This window comes from Talpa europaea, assembly GCF_964194135.1.
Source record: "Talpa europaea genome assembly, chromosome: X".
Classification (NCBI taxonomy): domain Eukaryota; kingdom Metazoa; phylum Chordata; class Mammalia; order Eulipotyphla; family Talpidae; genus Talpa; species Talpa europaea.
Genome location: NC_140081.1, coordinates 50,000,589 through 50,020,726, shown reverse-complemented (window position 1 = coordinate 50,020,726; position 20,138 = coordinate 50,000,589). Strand labels below are relative to the sequence as shown.

At 35.6% G+C, this 20,138-nt stretch overlaps 1 protein-coding gene across 5 annotated transcripts in view; it reads left to right on the top strand.

Annotated features, from left to right (window-relative positions):
• Positions 1-20,138, top strand: part of ABCB7 (ATP binding cassette subfamily B member 7) — a gene marked incomplete at its 3' end in the record, with an annotated part of 92,132 nt that overhangs the window by 48,168 nt on the left and 23,826 nt on the right. For 3 of the 5 annotated variants that reach the window (XM_084259241.1, XM_084259240.1, XM_084259239.1), the window contains 2 exons: positions 446-532; positions 7,573-7,692. In XM_084259241.1, the coding sequence (XP_084115367.1) occupies positions 446-532; positions 7,573-7,692 (207 nt within the window). The remainder of the gene's footprint in view (positions 1-445; positions 533-7,572; positions 7,693-20,138) is intronic. The other 2 variants (XM_084259243.1, XM_084259242.1) reach the window with 1 other exon arrangement.

The following is a 20,138-nucleotide window of genomic DNA, read 5'->3' as shown; positions in this document are numbered from 1 at the left end:
CAGAGCGGGGAGCAGAGCAGGCAGAAGGACCGAAGCACACTGCTGAGGGGAGCAGCGGGCGGCAGGAGAGGTCTGAGCGCCATGTGGGACCCTCCTCTGGTGGCCGGGGAGCAGCCGGGGATCGAACTGGCGCGGCAGAGGCTGCGGGCAGCTTCTCAACCCAGCGCTCAACCGCTGTTCCACCGGGGAGGTCCTAAATGTTAATTTTAAAAGCTATTTAAGAATAGGTAACTGCTGATGAATATTTATTGTATCTCAATATTCTTTGCATAAATTTATCTGTAAACTAGCTTTGAAGGTGTTTTGCCTTTACTATGTTATGCTGAAAGCTATGCTTCTGAATGTGTTTTGGGGACTTCCATTAAATTAGACTAAGTCAGATTTTTACAAAATGTGAAATTCTGTAAGACTTAATAATGGATTACTTGGTATTATTTTCAACTAGGCTCTCCAGGCATGGCCGCAGATTGAAAAGAGGACATGCTGGCATGGTCATGCTGGAGGAGGACTCCACACAGACCCAAAAGAAGGGGTAAGAGCTAATAACAAGTAACTAGAAATTCTTGTGAATGATGGTACTTGCATGGAAGATAAGTATATTCAGATTATATTCCAGAATATTTTAATTGACCCACGTAAGTGCAGGTGTTCTAATGCAAAACCATATGAATTGAGCATGATTATATAGATGAGACTTTCTCAGGCTTATGGCAATATTTAAGAACTTTTCCTTCTGGGGTGATGGGAAAGTTCTAGAGGTGAGCTGCTGGTGATGATTGCACAACACTGTGAATATATTTGATACCACTGAGTTGTACATTTTAAAATTATTAAAACTATAAGTTTTATATTGTGAGTGTTTTAGCACAGTAAGAAAATATTTCTTTTACTTCTGGGGTAGTATGAGATAGGTAGCTAGATTGTTGCTTACCCAGAATGGCAATGTCTTTTACTTGAAAGTAGCATGCCACAGAATCAGAGGAAACTTGGGTTGTTATCAACTCACCACAAAGCTTTAGAAAATAAATTTCACAATCTCTTAAAAAAAATATGTGTTGAATAACTGCTTTGTGTGTAACTATGTTAAGTATTATAAATGCAATAATTAACAAAACAGTCTCTTCTATCCAAAAACTTATCAGTTTAAACATCAGAACATCCAATCCACCATGTAGAAATTTTATCACTGTGGCAAATTGTATAATTTTACCTTAAAATCAACTGAAATTTGTACTGTAGTTTTTATGCATTTATACTTGAATGTTCATAACAACTGTTAGTCAGCATTAATAGTATTGTTCAGGAAATGTTTAAATCATGTTTAACCAGTGTAGCCATAGTAAAGGGTTATAAAAGAAGTGGTAGTTTCAATTGGTAGCTTTCAATTTGAAAGCTCCTATCTTTAAAATAAATTATCACATGATCATATCAGTAGATGTTGAGAAAGCATTTATAAGATTCAACATTTACTTATGATGAAAACCCTTGAAAAACGGGGATAAAGGGAACCTATCTGACAAACCCACAGCAGGTATCATTCTCAGTGGGAAAAAACTGAAAAACTTTCCACTAAGATCTGGTACAAGACTTCCACTGAGATCTGGTGCAAGACAAGCGTGTCCATTCTTACCAGTACTATTCAGGATAGTATTGGGAGTCCTAGTTAGAGGAATTAAGCAAGAGAAAGCTATCAAAAGAACCCAAACTGGGAAAGAAGTAAAACTATCATTATTTGCAGATGACATGATATTATACGGAAACCCTAACTCCACAGAAAGAACACAAAAACACTAATTTGAAAGGAAACCTGCACTCCTGTGTTCACTGCAACACTTTTGACAATAGCCAAGATATGGAAACAACCTAAGTGTCTAAAAACAAATGAGTGGATCAAGAAGGTGTGGTATATATATACATGGTGGAATGCTACTCAACAATCAAAAGAGATGAACTCATGCCATTTGCAGCAACATGGATGAAGCTGGAAGGTATTAGATAAGTGAAACAAGCCAGAATGAGAAAGATAAATACTGGATGCTGTCACTTATAATGTGGAATATAGATAAACCAAACAAAAGGTTAGATAAAAACAAACTTTAAAATCCACCCTTGAAAGCTGACCATGGATCTGAGGCATCCGGAGTTGAAGTGGACAGGAAGGGATGAGGAGGGGGTAACAGCACAGTGGACTATGGTGGGGGACAATGGGTGCTTTGGTGGTGGGACTGCTATGGTGACTACATCTGAGGGAGGAAATCCTATACTGTCAAAACACTAGCAAGGATGTAAAACAATAGTACTTCAGTAAAAAAAACAGATTAAGGAATTATTTGTTTATAATAGAATCTTTAGATTTTGAAAGGATTTAAACTTTTTTTTTATGTGCCTCTTTTGAAGAGACATCTCTTAGTAAAATTTAATTGATCCTGTGTTCGTAAAAGGACACAAATAATGCAGAACTTAACATAAAGATTACTTTTCAGACTTTGTTTGACATGCTCTTTTTTATGTTAGAAACATATCCTTATTGATTGGAAGCTGCCAGAATTTAGTAGTATTAAAAGGGACATTAGCACTTTCTGGAGCAATCAGAGAGCTTTGGTGTAAATCCTGATATAATTGGAATAAGTGAAATAGCAATTTGGAGTGTTGGGGTTTGGGGAAATAAAGGAATGAGTCTCTAGGCTTGTTGAAATGAGTGCCCACACCGACCAGTGGGCAGGAATACCTGGAAGACATAAACAAGCACCTTTCTAGCTCTCATTTCATATATTATTAAGCAGCTATATGATCTTGATTTCATTTCTCCTATTGATTTTTCTTTGGGATAGAGAATTCTTTGGCTAATGCAAGTATCAGTCATCTCAGTATTTATATTTATATTATAAATTATTAAATTGGCTGTTGGATACAAATTCATCTCATTTGTAGCATAAACCATTTTTTCTTTGATGACTTAATAAATCAAGTATTAGGTGTATCTCTAGGATATTAATAAGAATTTTCCTTGTGTGTTTACAGACAGATAAATTAATTCATTAGTTGAATAAATATTTGTTTTGTTTCTTTTATTAGTTAAATTTCTTCTTCCTTTTTTCTTTTGGTACAGCTTGTTTTCTTGAACTTTCATCTCTGACAATTCTGATGTTTCTAAACCTTTCCTTTCAAACTCATTTCTAGAAAAAAAAACACAATGAGCCAATTTGAATTCATTCTTTTGTTACCCTTTGTTAGCTTTTGTTACCCTTGTTACCTTCTTTCTGAATCAAACTGCTTTTCTTTAATTATGGCTAATTAATTCCAGCATATAGTTGAGACCTTCCTAAAAATGTTTATTCTTTATACTAACACAGTACTAGTTTTTACATTGTAATGAGGCATAAAATGTCAGTTTTATGTTTTAAATTTGAGGTTATTTAGCTAGAGCAAAAAGACCACATTATATATATTGTTAGCACAGAATAAAGTGGATTCACGCAACTTTTATAAGCTTATAAATGATATTTCCATAGTGTTTACTTTTACAGAGCTTTTGTTGTAATGATGTAGTTATCACAGTTGTCTTTTTAAAATGACTTGTAAATTCTATTTACTGTGAAAATGATAAACAGAGAAGTTAAAGTAGTTCATATTTTCTGTTTTTGTGCAAATGAGACTTAAAACCATTATATCAAAAGGAATTTTGACCCTTAAGAATGAAGGAACTTTCTTTTCTTAAATCATTGGGGGTTTTTTTCCCCTACACTATAATTACTCTTCATACACTGGTATAAAATAACCCGATATATTGTCATTTTCCTTGACGATTTCCTACATTTCCCATACTTTAAGAATTCATCTTTAAAAGAATTGGTATACTTGGGCCTCCCCGGTGGCTCATGCAGCGCCGGTTTGATCCCCGGCTGCTCCCCGGCCACCGGAGGAGGATCCCGCATGGCGCGCAGACCTCTCCTGCGGCCCGCTGCTCCCCTCAGCAGTGTACTTCGGTCCTTCTGCCTGCTCTGCTCCCTGCTCTGGCTCTGGTGAATTCTCTCACCCTCCCTCGCTTCTGACTGTACCCAGTGCTTGTATAAATAAATAAATAAATCTTTAAAAAAAAAAAAGGAAGTTTGTCTTAGAAAAAGTGTATCTTCATTCTTTCAAGAAAAAAAAAGAATTGGTATACTATTTGTGATTAGTTTGAATTGAAAAGATTAGTTGATATGAAAGATGTCATATTTAGCCTCAAGCTTGTGACTGGTCTCCTTTTACTTTAAATAATTCTTTTGTCTTTCACTGTTACCATTGGGTGTCCAACATGAACTAACTGTGGTGATTTTAAAATAAGGTGTATTATCTTTCAGAATCTGTATTGAGGCCTCAAATTTTATTTAATTCTAGTACAGCAGGAAGTAGCTGGTTTAAAATGGTTTAACAATGTGACTCAGTCTCTGAAGTGCCTCATTTGACCTCTACTTTTAGGAAAATATATTAGTTTTCAAATGTTAGAGTTTATCTGAACTATACCTGAAGTCATGTGTTTTACAGCTTAGTGGACTCATAATGCATGATTACACAACTTCTGGATGCATTTTGAATGAAGTGGTAACATTTTATGTATTATTAAGCCAACTAAAATAATTTTCTTGCTCTTAGCCATAGCTTCTTTGTGTCCTTATTGAATAAATTTTGGGGTGTATTATAGAAAGTTTTGACAGAGAGTGTGTTTCTAAAGATATGCAGAAACAGGGCCTTTTGGCCATTATTCCATCGTAAAAAATAAGACAAAACATGTGAAATGGGAATGAATTTGAAAATTGCATACTGCATTATTCCCTTTAAAAAAAAAAACCTTACCAGTTATGAGAGCATGTATATTTGTGTGTAAAATATTTCGAAACTTCATGTTTTTGCCATCTATTGATATTTAATAAAAGCAGCTCAGGAAGGTAGGCCTATGCTTTGGTACAATGTGAACAGTTTTATTTCTGTCATTAAACTGACTAAAAGAGATTTGAAAAATAGTTTGCTAGTCTTGGTGGGAGGGGTAGTATTTATAATATGAAACTACCCAGTATTATATAATGTGTTGTCCTGTTTCTTATGTTGACAATTTCCTCCATTCCTGCTGTGCAGATATACTTGAAATTATGTAACTCTTCTCCCTCAAAATGAATTTAAATTTTTTCTTACTATATGTCAGCTACTGAAAATACAAGCAAATAAGAAGGCTGTAAAAAAGTCATTAGTGGGCCTCCCTAGTGGTGCAGGCGGTTGAGCGCAGCGCTGTGAAGCTGTCCGCAGCCTCTGCAGTGCCCATTTGACCCCCGGTGGCCATGGAGATACCCACATAGCAGGGCAGACCTCTCCTGTCTCGCCCACTGCTCCCCTTAGCAGTGTATTTCGGTCTGTCTGCCTGTTCGGTTCCCCACTCTGTCTTGGGTGAATCCTCTCACCCTCCCGCACATCTGGCCTGTATCCTGGTTCTTGTATAAGAATAAATAAATGTTTAATTAAAAAATTATCCTTTAAAAAAAAAGTCATCAATGATTCCAACTATTCATAGTTACTGATGTTAACACTTTTGGGGTATTGCTTTCCAGATCCATTTGGTGCATGTATAAACTCATATGCATATCTCATTTTTTTTCCCGTGGAAAATAAGCTTTTTGTACTCTGCTTTCATTTAACATGTTTTTCTCTGTTTGTGATTGTATTTATTTCTGGATGACTATATTCTGTTACAGGCATTCATTTAGGCTATTTCCATTTTTTTCTATTAAAGCAGCATAAGAATAAATATCCTTATAGCTAATTTTTTCATTCCATATTCAGTAATTAATTTGTTGGTAATTTGGTAATTTGCTGTTTGTCAATCACGATATTTAGTTTTAGATTACAACAATGAGTACAGAATACAGATACTATTCACGTGGAATTTAAATTCTAGCAGGAGAGCAGATGTTAATCAAATAATCACAATACTGTATATTGATGTAGTTTATAGCTTAAGTGGATACTCTGAAAAAAAGGGATACTGTTTTGCGAGAGAATACTGCCAAGGTTCCTTACTGGATTAGGGACAACCTTATTGAGGAAGTGCTGCTTGAACTTCCATGGAATTTAATTAGAAGACATTACGGGGCAGGTTGGTATTGCATAGAGAGAGAGATTATGCTGAACTGAGTGCATGATTGTGCAAAGACTCTGTGGCAGGAGGAATTACAACATGTTTGAGGAACTGAAAGAAAGCCTGTACAGTATGATAATGGAAAGCAGTGTTGTAAGACATGGCTAAAGAGGGAGTTTGTGGCCAGCCAAGCAGAGCCTCATAAACCTTGGGACTTTGGTCTTTATCTTAAGATTAATAACATCCCACTGAAAGGTTTTAAGCTGGGGTAGTAGCTGATCGCCAGCTGTACTAATTGGACAGGTATCAGAATGGATGCAGGGAAATTAGTTAAGAGGTTGTTGTAGTGGTTTAGGTCAGAAATGATAGCTTGTATTAGATTGCTGGTAGAAATGCAAGAAGTAGGTAGAGTCAAGAGATTTTTAGGATGTAAAATGATTATTCTTAGAGAATATTCCAAGAATTTTTTTTGTAAGCATAAAGCCCCAGAAGTAGAATTCTTGACACAAAGGGCAGAATTGTTTTAAAAACTTATGGTAGATACCAAATTGCTTTCCAGAAAGATTGTCTCAATATAGTTTCCTATTAACAGTGTATTAAAGTACCGTTTTCCATACACCTTTACTAACTGAGCATTTGCTTTTTTTATTTTGTTATTCTTTTAAATACCTTTTCCACAAGTTGAATACTTCAAATTTTAAATTGTTTATTATTTCACCAATTGTAATGAAAGAGTAGTTTTGTAAAATATATATATATATATATATATATATGTATTGATCTTATTTTGACTTTCTGAAAGTATCGGTTTGTTTCTTCATAATTTGTGCCTAAAAGCTGAAATTAAAGCAAAAGTTTTAATAGAAATGTTGCCTTGGGAACATGGGGAAAATATAAAATGGACTTAGATCAGATTAAGCATAACTGGAAAATTGTGTTTTTGTTGAAATTTTTAATAATGCAACCTCTATTCTGTATAGTAAATGTCAAGACTGCTTCTAAATGCTGTCAGTATAATTGCTCTATCTTGAACTTGAGCTTAAGGGCTCTATAAACTATTTTAAATAAATACATGGTTAAAGAACCTAAAATATATATAAAGATTTTGACCCACAAAGATCAAAATGTTTCTTAAATTTTATGTAATGTTTTTAGCTTAATGTATAATAAATACATGTATAATGAGTACATTTCCTCTTTCCCCCACTGAATAACTTTTTGGAAATGTGAGGATGGCTGTAGCTGAAAGTAAAAAACATGAGAAATAAGTGAAAGCAATTGAAGTAGTTTCTATTTCCCCAAAATAGTTGAGTTTGAAAATTATTGATGTTAGATTTAGAATAAAAGTTATATATGTAATATTTTCATATTTTGTCAAATATTTATATAATTCTACGTTATTGAAATGTAGTTATAATTGAAATGACATGTTTCTCACTGCTTTGTTTTCTCTCTTTCAACAGTTAAAAGATGTTGACACTAAAAAAATCATAAAAGCAATGCTTTCTTATGTGTGGCCCAGAGACAGGCCAGATCTACGTGCTAGAGTTGCCATTTCCCTGGGATTTTTGGGTAGTGCAAAGGTAAGAATAGGACAATTATGCATTGTTGTTTTGCTATAACTAAGAAATATTACGAGGATTTTTAAGTACTTTTGGGGGTTCATTGACAACTTTTATGACACTTTATGTAATACTTTTCAAGAATTTTTAAATCGAAGACATTGGTTTATAAGATTATATAGGTTTCAGGTGTTATAGCATTATCATTAGACATCTGTATGTGCTACAACATAATAACTCTTGTGAAGTTAGCAGAAATTATATGATAATGCCTGATTTATCTGTGGATCAGGTTTCTCACAGCCTCAATTGATAGAATTCACTCCTGAAACCAGTGTATATGCAGTATCATTGGTTGTAACAAAACGTAAGTATATGTTCCACGCTCCACAGAACTTTATTGCCCCATATTTATTATATATTCTGCTAAGCTTGGCTCCAATTCCAATACATTGAAAAGAGGATGAAGACATTTTAGACACACTGGTAGCCATAAATGGTAAATAAAATGGTGTAACATCAAGGGGAAAAGCAGGATAACTAAAAAAAGATCAGCCACAAAAACTGCCATTCAGTATAGGATCTCTCTATAGCTTAGAAGCCTCTTCAGTTTGTTACTGTACTGTAATCTGTTTTAATAAGGCAAAGTTATAGTAATGACTGACCTTTCAAGAAAAAACCTTATTTTCAATTTATTCAAACCTTAAAGTCAGTGAAGTATATATCAGTATCTTAAGGTACAATATATATCCGTGGTAGATAGTCTCTAGAGTTAGACTTCCTGAGTTCTGCCACTTACTAACCCTTAAACTTGGGCCTATTGCTTAAACTCAGTGCCTCAGTTTCCTAATTTGTAAAATAGGTAAGATAGGATTTGTTATGAGGAATAAATTAACATGTAAATGACTTAGAACAGTGTCTGGCATGTAGTAAAATGTAATATGTGTGTTAAAAATAAGTAAGTTTAGATATTTTAGGTCAAAAATATGATAAAGAAAATAAATCTGTTAAAAGTAGAAATGAGGGGCCTCCCTCTGGCGCAAGGGGTTTAGTCTCAGTACTGTGAAGCCAGCCACTGCAGCACAAGTTATATCCCTGTCCAGGGAGCTACCCACACGGCACAGCAGACCTCTCCTGTCTCTCCCGCTGCTCCCCTCAGGAGTGTATTTCAGTAGATCCATCTGTTCTTTTTTTTTTTTTTTAATAGAGGCATGTTATTTATTTATTTGTTTGTTTGTTTTTTTTGTTTATACATGCACTGGGTACAGTCAGAAGCGTGGGAGGGTGAGAGAATTCACCAGAGCCAGAGCGGGGTGCAGAGCAGGCAGAAGGACCAAAGTACACTGCTGAGGGGAGCAGCGGGCGGCAGGAGAGGTCTGTGCGCCATGTGGGACCCTCCTCCGGTGGCCGGGGAGCAGCCAGGGATCGAACCAGCACCGCAGAGTCTGCGGGCAGCTTCACAACCCAGCGCTCAACCGCTGCGCCACCGGGGAGGCCCTAGATCCATCTGTTCTGCTCCCCACTCTGTCTCTGGTGAATCCTCTCACCACCACCCCTTCACCTCTGGCCTACATCCCAGCTCATGTATGCATAAATAAAAAATAAATAAATCTTAATAGTATAAATGAAGTTTGACTAGAATTTGGTAACCATGCTAGTGGACTGTAGCAATATGGATTGAGCATACATTTGTTGAATAACAAGGTATAGTGCTAGACAACTGCGAGTACAAAAATGAATAAAATGTGGTGTTTGGCCTCCTGGAGTTGCAGTGTATTAAAGGAAAAAATATACAAATAATGATTTTATATAAATATATAACATAAATGCCAAAGGGAGTCACAAATGAAGCCACATGGGAGTTCCAATAATTGTGCACTTAGAGAAGGCTTCATGGAGGAGCTTCAGTTTTCTAGTAACTACTATCTTGATATACGTAGCTTCAAAGATTCATATATTTTACTTAACCTCCATTCTTTAAAATTTCCTGAAAAATACTTTTTTAAATGAAACAATGCTATTTGAAGCTTTTAATTAAGTTGAGAATTATGATTTATACCCTGGTGTATTTTTTTAATTAAAAGACTTTGTATGTTAGAGAACTTTTAGGTTTACAGAAAAATTGATCAGTAAGTACAGAGAATTCCTATATTCCCTCTCCCCTAGACAAAGAACCACTGAATTCTTATTATTAACATCCTGCATTGGTGTAGTACATTTGTTAAGATTGATGAACCAATTATATAACATACCTTTTCTTATGAAATGAGATCATAATTTACATTAGGATTCACCCTTTATGTTGTATAGTTATATGGATTTGGGAAAATTGTGTTATGTATCTTCCGTTAAGATAATCATACTGAGGGCCTCCCCGGTGGCGCAGCGGTTGAGCGCTGGGTTGCGAAGCTGCCCGCGGCCTCTGCGGCGCCGGTTCGATCCCCGGCTGCTCCCCGGCCACCGGCGGAGGGTCCCACATGGCGCGCAGACCTCTCCTGCCGCCCGCTGCTCCCCTCAGCAGTGTACTTCGGTCCTTCTGCCTGCTCTGCTCCCCGCTCTGGCTCTGGTGAATTCTCTCACCCTCCCGTGCTTCTGACTGTACCCAGTGCATGTATAAACAAAACAAACAAACAAATAAAATAAATAAATAAAACATGCCTCTATAAAAAAAAAAAATTGAAGATAATCATACTGAATAGTTTCACTGCCCTAAAAATCCTATGTATTTCACAGGTTCATCCTTTTCTGTCATCTTCCCAAAACCCTAACTACCACTGACTTTTTACTGTCTATAGTTTACCCTTTTCCAGAATGTCATATAGTTGAGATTATATAGTTTGGTAAACCTTTCTTGTTGGCTTCTTTCACTTAGCAATATGAATTTCAGAGTTAATCATGTATTTTTATAACTGACAGTTCATTTCTTTTCATTACGGAAAAATAACCCTTTGTATGCATTTGCCATAGTGTGTTTACCCATTCATCTGTTGAAAGACATCTTGGTTGCTTACAGATTTTTGCAATTATAAGTAAAGCTGCAGTTAACATTCACGTGCAGGATTTTCTGTGGACATAAATCTCAACTTATTTGGGTAATTATCAAGGAGTGCAATTGCTAGATTATATGGTAAAACTATGTTTAGTTTTGTGAGAAACTGTGAACTCTCTTCCAATGTGGCTGTACCAGTCTGTATTTCTATCAGCCATGATTGATAATTTGTTTTTGGTTGTCTTTTGTTTCTTTTTTTTTTAAGTGAATGATAATTTCTGTTACTCCATATCCTTGTCAGCATTTAGTGTTGTCTAGTATACTGAATTTTAGCCATTCTAATAGGTATTTGGCAGTGTCTCTTTTTTTTCTAATTTGAAATTGCCTAATGATATTTTATACTGAGCATCTTTTTATATGCTATTTGCCACTGGTTTATCTTCCTTTGTGAGATGTCTGTCAGGTCTTACGGCCTTTTTTAATTGGGTGTTTCATTTTCTTATTGAATATTAACAGTTCTTTGTATATTTTGCATACCAGTCCTTTGTAAGATAGATGTGCAAATATTTCCACTCAATCTATGGCTTGTATTTTCCTTTTCATAAGTGTCTTTCACAGAGGACATCCTTGGCTTTTTCCCAATCTTAGGGTATAGCATGTAGTTTTGCACCATTAAGTGTTTGTTAGCTATTAGGAGTTTTTGTAGATGTTCTTTTTTAAAAAAAAAACAATTAAATATATCTAAATATATGTAAATGTTCTTAGTCAAGTTGAGGAAGTTCCCCTCTATTCCCAGTTTGCTGGGAGTTTTCATTGTGAATAGCTGTTGGATTTTTGACATGTGCTTTTAAACATCTATCGATATCATATATCTCCTCTTTAGCCTGTTGATATGATGGTTACATTAATTGATTTTCAAATGTTGAACCAGCCGTACATACATGGAATGAATTCCACTTGTTCATGTTGTGTAATTCTTTTTTAAAAAGATTTATTTATTTATGCATACAAGAGCTGGGGTACAGGCCAGAGGTGGGGGAGGTGAGAGGCTTACCAGAGACAGAGTGGGGAACAGAACAGGCAGATCAACTGAAACACACTGCTGAGGGGAGCAGCAGGCAAGTCAGGAGAGGTCTGCTGCAACATGTAGGTAGCTCCCTAGCGGGGGATCGAACTGGTGCTGCAGGGGCTGCGGATTGCTTCATAGGTTGCATCTTAACCCCTTGTGCCACCAGGGAGGCCCAGATGTTGTATAATTCTTTTTATACATTGTTGGATTTGACTTGCTAATATGTTGGTGAGGAATTTTGTATTTGTTTATGAGAATGGTCTGTAGTTTTTCTTTATTATAATGTCTTTGTCTGATTTTGGTATTAGAGAATTGCTGGCCTCATAGAATGAATTAAGAAATGTTTCTTCTTCCTCTTTTCTGGAAAGATTTTTTTCAAATTGTCTAGGTATTTTGTCCAATTTTATTTTCTTATTTTGCCTTGCTAATAAAATCTCCTTTTAGTATTCTTTATTTTTTTTCTCTCCTTCTGACCCTTTTAGATTTAGAGAGGTAATTAAACAAAGAAACAAACTTCTCTTTCACCTGTTCACATATATTGGCCCCCTCTTGGCAGCAGTATGTAGGAGCCCTGAATGAAAGAGATTGATTATTGAGGAATTTAGGTTTTAAAAAGACTGAAGGAATTGGGTTCCTCACATGATATAGGCATTACTTCCATGTTGAGGTAGGGAAAAATCATTTTAAGATCTGAATTTTTTTTTTGAGGTAATGTTGGTTTACAACATTGCTTGTGTTTTAAAGGTACAAGATCTTTCCCTCTGATATTAACCTGGATTCTGAGATCCTCAGCGAAGTGACCATATTCACCAGTAATTTTGGCATCATCTAGATACAGCATACCTTTAGTCTGTCCTTATCATGATTTTGCTTTTTCCTTAATTCTGTTCTTCAGTAATTTTAACACATTGTAGACTACTGTGTTAAAATTAAATCAATTCAATTTTCTTATAGTGTATTAGTCTATGAAAATTCAGGAGCTTAGCAGATTATTTATGTATGTGATTTAAGCTTTTGATCTAGGAAAGAAAAATGTTTTGTGAGAATGAGTCCCTTTTTTTTTCTTCTTGTGCTTAAATTAATGGGTGCATTGCAGTTACAGATGAAACATACCTTTTGTCACTTAATTATAATCTAGTAAAAATCACCGGTTTCTCAGCTTTTAAGAAGACACAGTGGGATGAAACTTAATACTGAGACCATTTTGATTGAAATAGTATCATCTATCCTTATTTTTAGATATCTCCAGCCTAGACTTTAGGGAGCCAGAGCTGGTATGACCCGAGACCCTGGCTTTATTTTTTAATATTGTTTTTAGTATACTTGCAGTAATACATATTCTTTTTGGTAATCATTTCTATGATTTTAACACATAAATATGTTCATGTAATTATTGCCCCAGGCAGGATATAGAAAAGTATCATCATCCCCAAAATTTCTTTTGTATAACCACTTTGTAGACCTACCCTCTCCAGAACCCTAATTAATTTATCCTCTATCTCTATAGTTTTGTTGTTGTGAAAATGCCATATAAATGATATCTTTCAACATATAAACTTTTGAACTGGCTTCTCTCATTCAGCATAATGCCTTTGTCATTTATCTATGTCGTTGAATGTATCAGTTTATCCCTTTTTATTGACAAGTAGTATTCCATGGTATGGATGTGCTAGAGTTTATTCATTCATTTACCCACTGATGGACATTTGTTTCCTTTCCACCTTTAAGCAATGATAACTAGAGGTGTGGTTATAAGTTTCTATAAGCACTCAGGTGCAGGTTTTTGTGTGAACCTGAGTTTTCATTTTTTTTTTTTTTTTTTTTAATCTTTTTTTTTTTTTTTTTTTTTTATAGAGGCATGCTTTATTTATTTATTTGTTTGTTTGTTTTGTTTATACATGCACTGGGTACAGTCAGAAGCGCGGGAGGGTGAGAGAATTCACCAGAGCCAGAGCGGGGAGCAGAGCAGGCAGAAGGACCGAAGTACACTGCTGAGGGGAGCAGCGGGCGGCAGGAGAGGTCTGCGTGCCATGTGGGACCCTCCTCCAGTGGCCGGGGAGCAGCTGGGGATCGAACCGGCGCCGCAGAGGCTGCGGGCAGCTTCGCAACCCAGCGCTCAACCGCTGCGCCACCGGGGAGGCCCGAGTTTTCATTTTTTTAAGATAAATACCCAGGAATGAAATTGCTAAGTCATGGTAAGTATATTTTTAGCTATATAAGAAATTGCCAAACTTTTTTCCCAGAATGGATGTTTTTGTCTTCTCACAAGCAATGTGTGAGTGTTCCAGTTGCTTCAATTCTTTGCTACCTCCTGGTAATGTTAGACATATAGTTGTATCTTGTGATTTAAAAATATATTTCCCTAAATGGCTAATGATGTTGAATATCTTTTTTCATGTGCTTAGTTGTCATCCATATGTCCACTTTGGTAGCGTTTGCTCAAGTGTTCGTTTCTTTTTTTAGTTGAGCTGTTTGTTTTTACTGTTGAATTTAGTGAGTTTTTCATATATTATGGATGTGAAATCTTTCTTAGATTTATAATTTGCAAATATTTTTAATCTGTAGCTTGTTTTTTAAATTCTCTTAATAATCTTATATAGAAGTAAAGTTTTTAAATTTGAAAGGTTCCAGTTTATAATTTTTTTCTCTTTATGAATTATGCTTTCGTTGTTTTGTCTAAGAACTGTTTACTCAACTCAAGGTCATTAAAATTTTCTCCCGTGTTTTCTTTTAAAAGTTATATTTTCACCTTTTGCTTTTAAGTCTGTAGTTCATTCTGAGTTAATGCTTGTCTGTGATTTCAAGGTGAAGATTCATTGTTTTGTACAATTTTTCTACACTGAGTCTATCCACTCTTCCCTTTGAAGTTCCTTTGTTTCCTGTTGCTGCCATAACAACGTATCACCACTTTAGGATCTTAAAGCAACACAGATTTATTACCCCATATTTCTGAACGTCAGAAACCCAAAATTAGGTTTCATTAGATCAAAATAAAGACATTTCACAGAGCTAGTCTTTCCAAGACTGTTAGGGAAGGGTCTGCTTTCTTTTTCAGCTTCTAGAATTCAATCCACATTCCTTGGCTAATGGCCTTCTTCCATCCTCAAAGTCTGTAGCAGCTTCAATCTTTTCTGCTCTGATTCTCAACTTCTATAGCCTTTTCTTTTCTCCTAATTTTGACCCTCTTTCCGTCCTCTTGTAAGTACTGTTTTGATTACATTAGCTCTACCTAGATAATCCTGGATATTTTACCCAGCTCGTGTTCTTTAGTTTAATCACAGCTGCAATGTCCATTTTGCTATGGAAGGTATAGTCTTCACCGTTTCCAGAGATTAGTACATGTAGCTATTAGGGAGCCCTTATTCTCTATGCCATAGTTATACACACAAACGGACACACAGACATACACATATATGTATGTATGCATGTATATACGTTATAGGTACGTGCACATATAAAATAAACTATAATAGGTAAAATATATTAGGTTAATAATATGTAGGCTATATTATTGTGTATGTATATATGTGGTTGTGTGTGTATTTGTTTCTGAATTGTTTCATTGATCGTTGTGTATTTCTATTTGTTAACTCCATATTTTCCATTCTATTCTGGGACTCCGAAGAGGAATGATAGAACTTTTGTTATAGTTCCATAGGTTCTTGAGTCTTATGTACTTTTGTTTTAGTCTGTTTTCTCTCTGTTGTTCATAGTCAATAATTTCCAGTTTTTTTTATCTTCAAGTTTACTGATTCTTTGTCTTCATTCTGTCATAGAGCCCATCCATTTGGTGTTTTTGGTTTTTTTTTTTTTCCAAGTTCCAAATTTTTGTTTTTTTTTTTTAATGTCTTAAATTTGCTTTTTGTTGCTTCAAGCATGTTCATAAATGTTTCTTGAAGCACTTTTATTATGGCTGCTTTTGGCAAGTAGTTCTTACGTTGTGTCTATTGCTATTTTCTTATTCAGGTCAATATCTTAGTAGTTCTTGGTATGATGAGTGTTTTTCATTGAAACCTGGATATTTTGTGTATTGTATTATGAGACTCCAAACCTTTTTTAAATCTTCTGTTTAACAGGCCTCTTGTGATGCTGCTCCAATAGGGACTAGGTGCTGCATCATTACTGCAGGTGGGAATGAAGGTCCAGTTTCTCACCTCAGCCTCCACTGACTCCAGGGGGAAAGGTTTCTCATTACTGTTAGGTCGGAAAGGCATTCAAGCTCTTCAGTAAAATGAAAGAAAAGCTGTAGCCTGGGAGAAAATATTTATAAATCACATATCTAACAAAGGCTTATGTCTGGAATATATATAAAGAGCTTTTAAAACTCAACAGCAAAAACCAAAAAACAATCTAACTATAAAATGTTCAAAAGACAAGCACAGATGTTTCCCCAAAGAGGAGATACAGTTAGCCAACAAGCCCATGAAAGGATCTTCAACATCATTGCTATTAGGGAAATACAAGTTAAAGCCAAAATGAGGTATCACTCTACACCTATTTAAAACGGTTTCAAAATAAAAAATAATAATAGTGATAATATCAAATGTTGGTGAGGATGCAGATAAACTGGATCAGTCATACTTTGCTGGTGGGACTATAAAACGGTACAGACACTCTGAGAGTATGGCAGTTTCTTAAAAAGTTCAGTGTAAATTTTCACCGTACTACTTAGCAGTTACATTTTGGGCATTTATCCAAGAGAAATGAAAACTTATATGGGAATGTTCACAACATCTTTATTTATAATAACCCCAAACTAGAAACAACCAAAATGTCTTGATGTCTTGAGGAGTGAATGGTTGAATAAATTCTGGCACATTCACGGACAGTATTCAGCAATGAAAGGAGATGAGCTACTGATACATCATTCTTTTTTTAAATTTTTATTTATATATTTTTTTACATCATTGTTCATTTTTAAACAATGTTTGCTTCCCACCCCTGCCCCCCATCAGGTGTAGTCCACATAGAATTTCCTTCACCAATGCACCTGTGCATCATCACCACAGTCCCCTGTGCTCTTCCCTCCCTCCCTCTGATCCCTCTCCCTCTTCCTCCCCTGCAGGATGTCTCTGGTTTATAATTATCTGTTTGTTTTTGTTTTGTTGTGTTGTGTTTTGTGTTGTTATTTTTTCCCCTGATGTCTTATTTGGTTCCCCTATATTTCTCCTATTAGTGAAACAATCTGATATTTTTCTTTTTCTTTCTGACTTATTTCACTGATACATCATTCTTGATGAACCTCAAGAGTATTATGCTGAGTGAAAAAAACCAATTTCAAAATGTTGCATCTGTATAGTTCTGTGCGTATAATATATTCAAAATGACTAGGCTTTCGAGATTAAGAACAGATTACTTATTGCCAGGCGACAGCGATTGGAGTGGGGCAAGGTGGGGTGGGAGTGATTATAAAGAGCTAGTTCAAGGGCATTCTTTTGTAGTGATGAGAAAGTTGTGTCTTGATTGTGGTGGTGGTTACAAGGTCGAAGGACCTAAACGTGGAATAAAGTTGTGTAGAACTATATAGATAGCACATACAATCCACACACATGAATACATAGTGAAAATTGAGTGAGTTCTCTCCTGCACTGTTGGTGGGAGTGCAAACTGTTCCAACCACTATGGAGAGCTTTGTGGAGATTTCTTGACCTACTAAACATAGAGCTTCCATATGATCCAGCAATTCCACTCCTAGGTATTTACCCAAAGGACACAGAAACATCAATTCCAAAGAGCACCTGCACCCCTGTTTATAGCAGAACTATTTACAATAGCTAAGCTTTGGAAACAACCCAAATGCCCAAAAATAGATGACTGGATCAAGAAGATGTGATACATATACACCATGGAATATTACTCAGCATTCAAAAAAGATAAACACATGCAATTTGCAGCAACATGGATGGTGCTGGAAGGGATCATGCTCAGCGAAATAAGCCAGAAAGAAAAAGAAAAATACCGTATGGTCTCACTCATAGCAGGAATCTAGAAAACTTAAATAAGGGACCAGGAAAAAGAATAACTATAAGAAAGAAAAAATCAAAATCAACAACTATGAACCAGAGACACTCTATGGGGGGTGGGGGGCGGGGAGGGGAGGTATTGGGGTCAAAATAAGGGGTTGTAATTGTATGGGGAGTATAAAAAATAAAATTTAAATAAAATGTGAAAAAAAAAAGAAAATTGAGTGAGTTCTGTAATCTAGTTTACAAAAATGTGCCAGTGTATATTTTTGGTTTTGATATTGAACTACAGCTATATAAGATGTCATCATTAGGAGATTCTGGGTGTAAAGGATTACAAGTCTGTTTGCACTACTTGTGCAACTTCCTGTGAGTTTATAATTACTTCAAAATTGTTTTTTTTAATTCACATTTATCTTACATGGTTTAAATCTAGTTTTGTTGAAGGCAGAATATTAGGAAAGCCAATATTTGCCAGCCCCCATTTTTCAAAATATCTTAAGGCCAATGGAACCCACATATATATAGTAATAAAAAATCTAAATGTAATAGTCTTTTCCATTTCTTTTCATTTCCTTTTAAATATTACCTTTAAGGGAAAACTCACAGTAATCAACAATTATTATTAGAGGCAGGGCTATGTTCTTAGCACTGTGCTGACTGCTCTTTTTCTGCCAATAAAAAATACAGGACAGTTCTCATTCATATCCTTTACACACAAGGATGAGCCCAAATTTGACCAAAACCAAACACATTTTCAAGAAAATAAAATTGCACAACTTCCTTGGTGACACATTACTTTCAATCACCACTCACTGACTGGCATAGATATAATTGACAGTTATGAAAATTGTGTGCTAGTTATAACTATCACTTTTCCTCCCACTCAAGAAAGTGTGTTGGAATGCAAGCGAGGGGATATGACCTTATTATGTAGAAAACTTGGAATGTGCTCAAATTTATTTAAATTAATTATAATATAGTTATAGCAGTAGGTAGTATAAATAGTGCATTTAAGAGCACCCATTTTGAATGCAAAAGAAGTAAGATATATGGCTCCTGCCTTAGCTGCTGATATGGCTATGGTACACCAGAAAAAATTCTGAATTTCAAGACAGACCTGGATTTTAATTCCAGTTCTGCTGTCTACCAGACAAATCACTAAACCTCATGTAACCTGAGTTTCCTTAACTATTGCAATAATACCCATTACATGGACTTGTTATTTGATGCCGCTCTCACTTCTGTGAAAGGTACCTAGCACCATACTTGACTCATATAGCTCTTGTTCACAAAATGTTTGATTTCACACAAAACTTTGCCACTGAATTTGTAAAGGCAATACACCCATATATGCGCACATACAGGTGAAGTAAATGATAAATACATAATAAAAATGATAAATACTGAGATATAAATTATGAAAAAGAGGAGTTGGAAAATAGAAAGTGCCAAAATGGCTGCAAGCTTCCAAGAAGGCATCATGATGGGAACGAGATTCGAAGTGGGTTTTGAAGAATGAAGAGGTAGAGAAGTAGATAGGGTGGGGAGACCATTTCAAACAGAAGCAAGAGCCTGAGGTTTTATGGGAATCAGCATTGACAAATTTATACTACTTGAAACCTGCTGTTCCATTAGATTATATTTTGGAAATTAGAAATCTTAAGTTTCAAGCAATTTATCCTACATTATCCCAACATTTGCAGTGTATTTTTTTAAAGATTTATTTATTTATGCATACAAGAACTGGGGTACAGGCCAGAGGTGCAGGGGATGAGAGGATTCACCAGAGACAGAGTGGGGAACGAAACAGGCAGATTGACTGAAATACACTGCTGAGGGGGAGCAGCAGGCGAGTCAGTAGAGGTCTGCTGCGCTATGTGGGTCAGCTCCCTGTCTGGGGATCGAACTCCTGCTGCAGCAGCTATGGATAGCTTCATAGGTTGCATCTTAACCCCTTGCGCCACCAGGGAGGCCCTGCAGTGTATTTTAATGATATTGTTGGATATTAGAGCCCCTACTTCATTGCTAAGACACTTGTATACCTTACTTTGAAATCTTGATTCATAAGATTTTCATAGCCCCTGTCATCACTTGTAGCTAAAGTAGGGTTGTTGGCAATAGATCCTTTATATTTAACAAAGATGAATGACATTATAATGAAAAATTAAGATCTGGAATTTCAGTGTTTCTGTTAAACATTATAGAATTGTTTTCATATTAATGTGTATTAATTTCAAAAAAGAAAACTGGCTGTCTATCTAACCAACTTCCTTTATCTAAATGATGATTGTTGTTTTTGATACTCTAACTTTGCAGAAAATATGAAATGTGAATGACTAATTTTCATATTTTAGATGCATTCTCGTGGAGAAATAGGTTGGTTTTTGAAAGCTTAATTTGGTATTCAGTGGATTTTGTCTTGTATGGTATTAAAGCAAAGGAA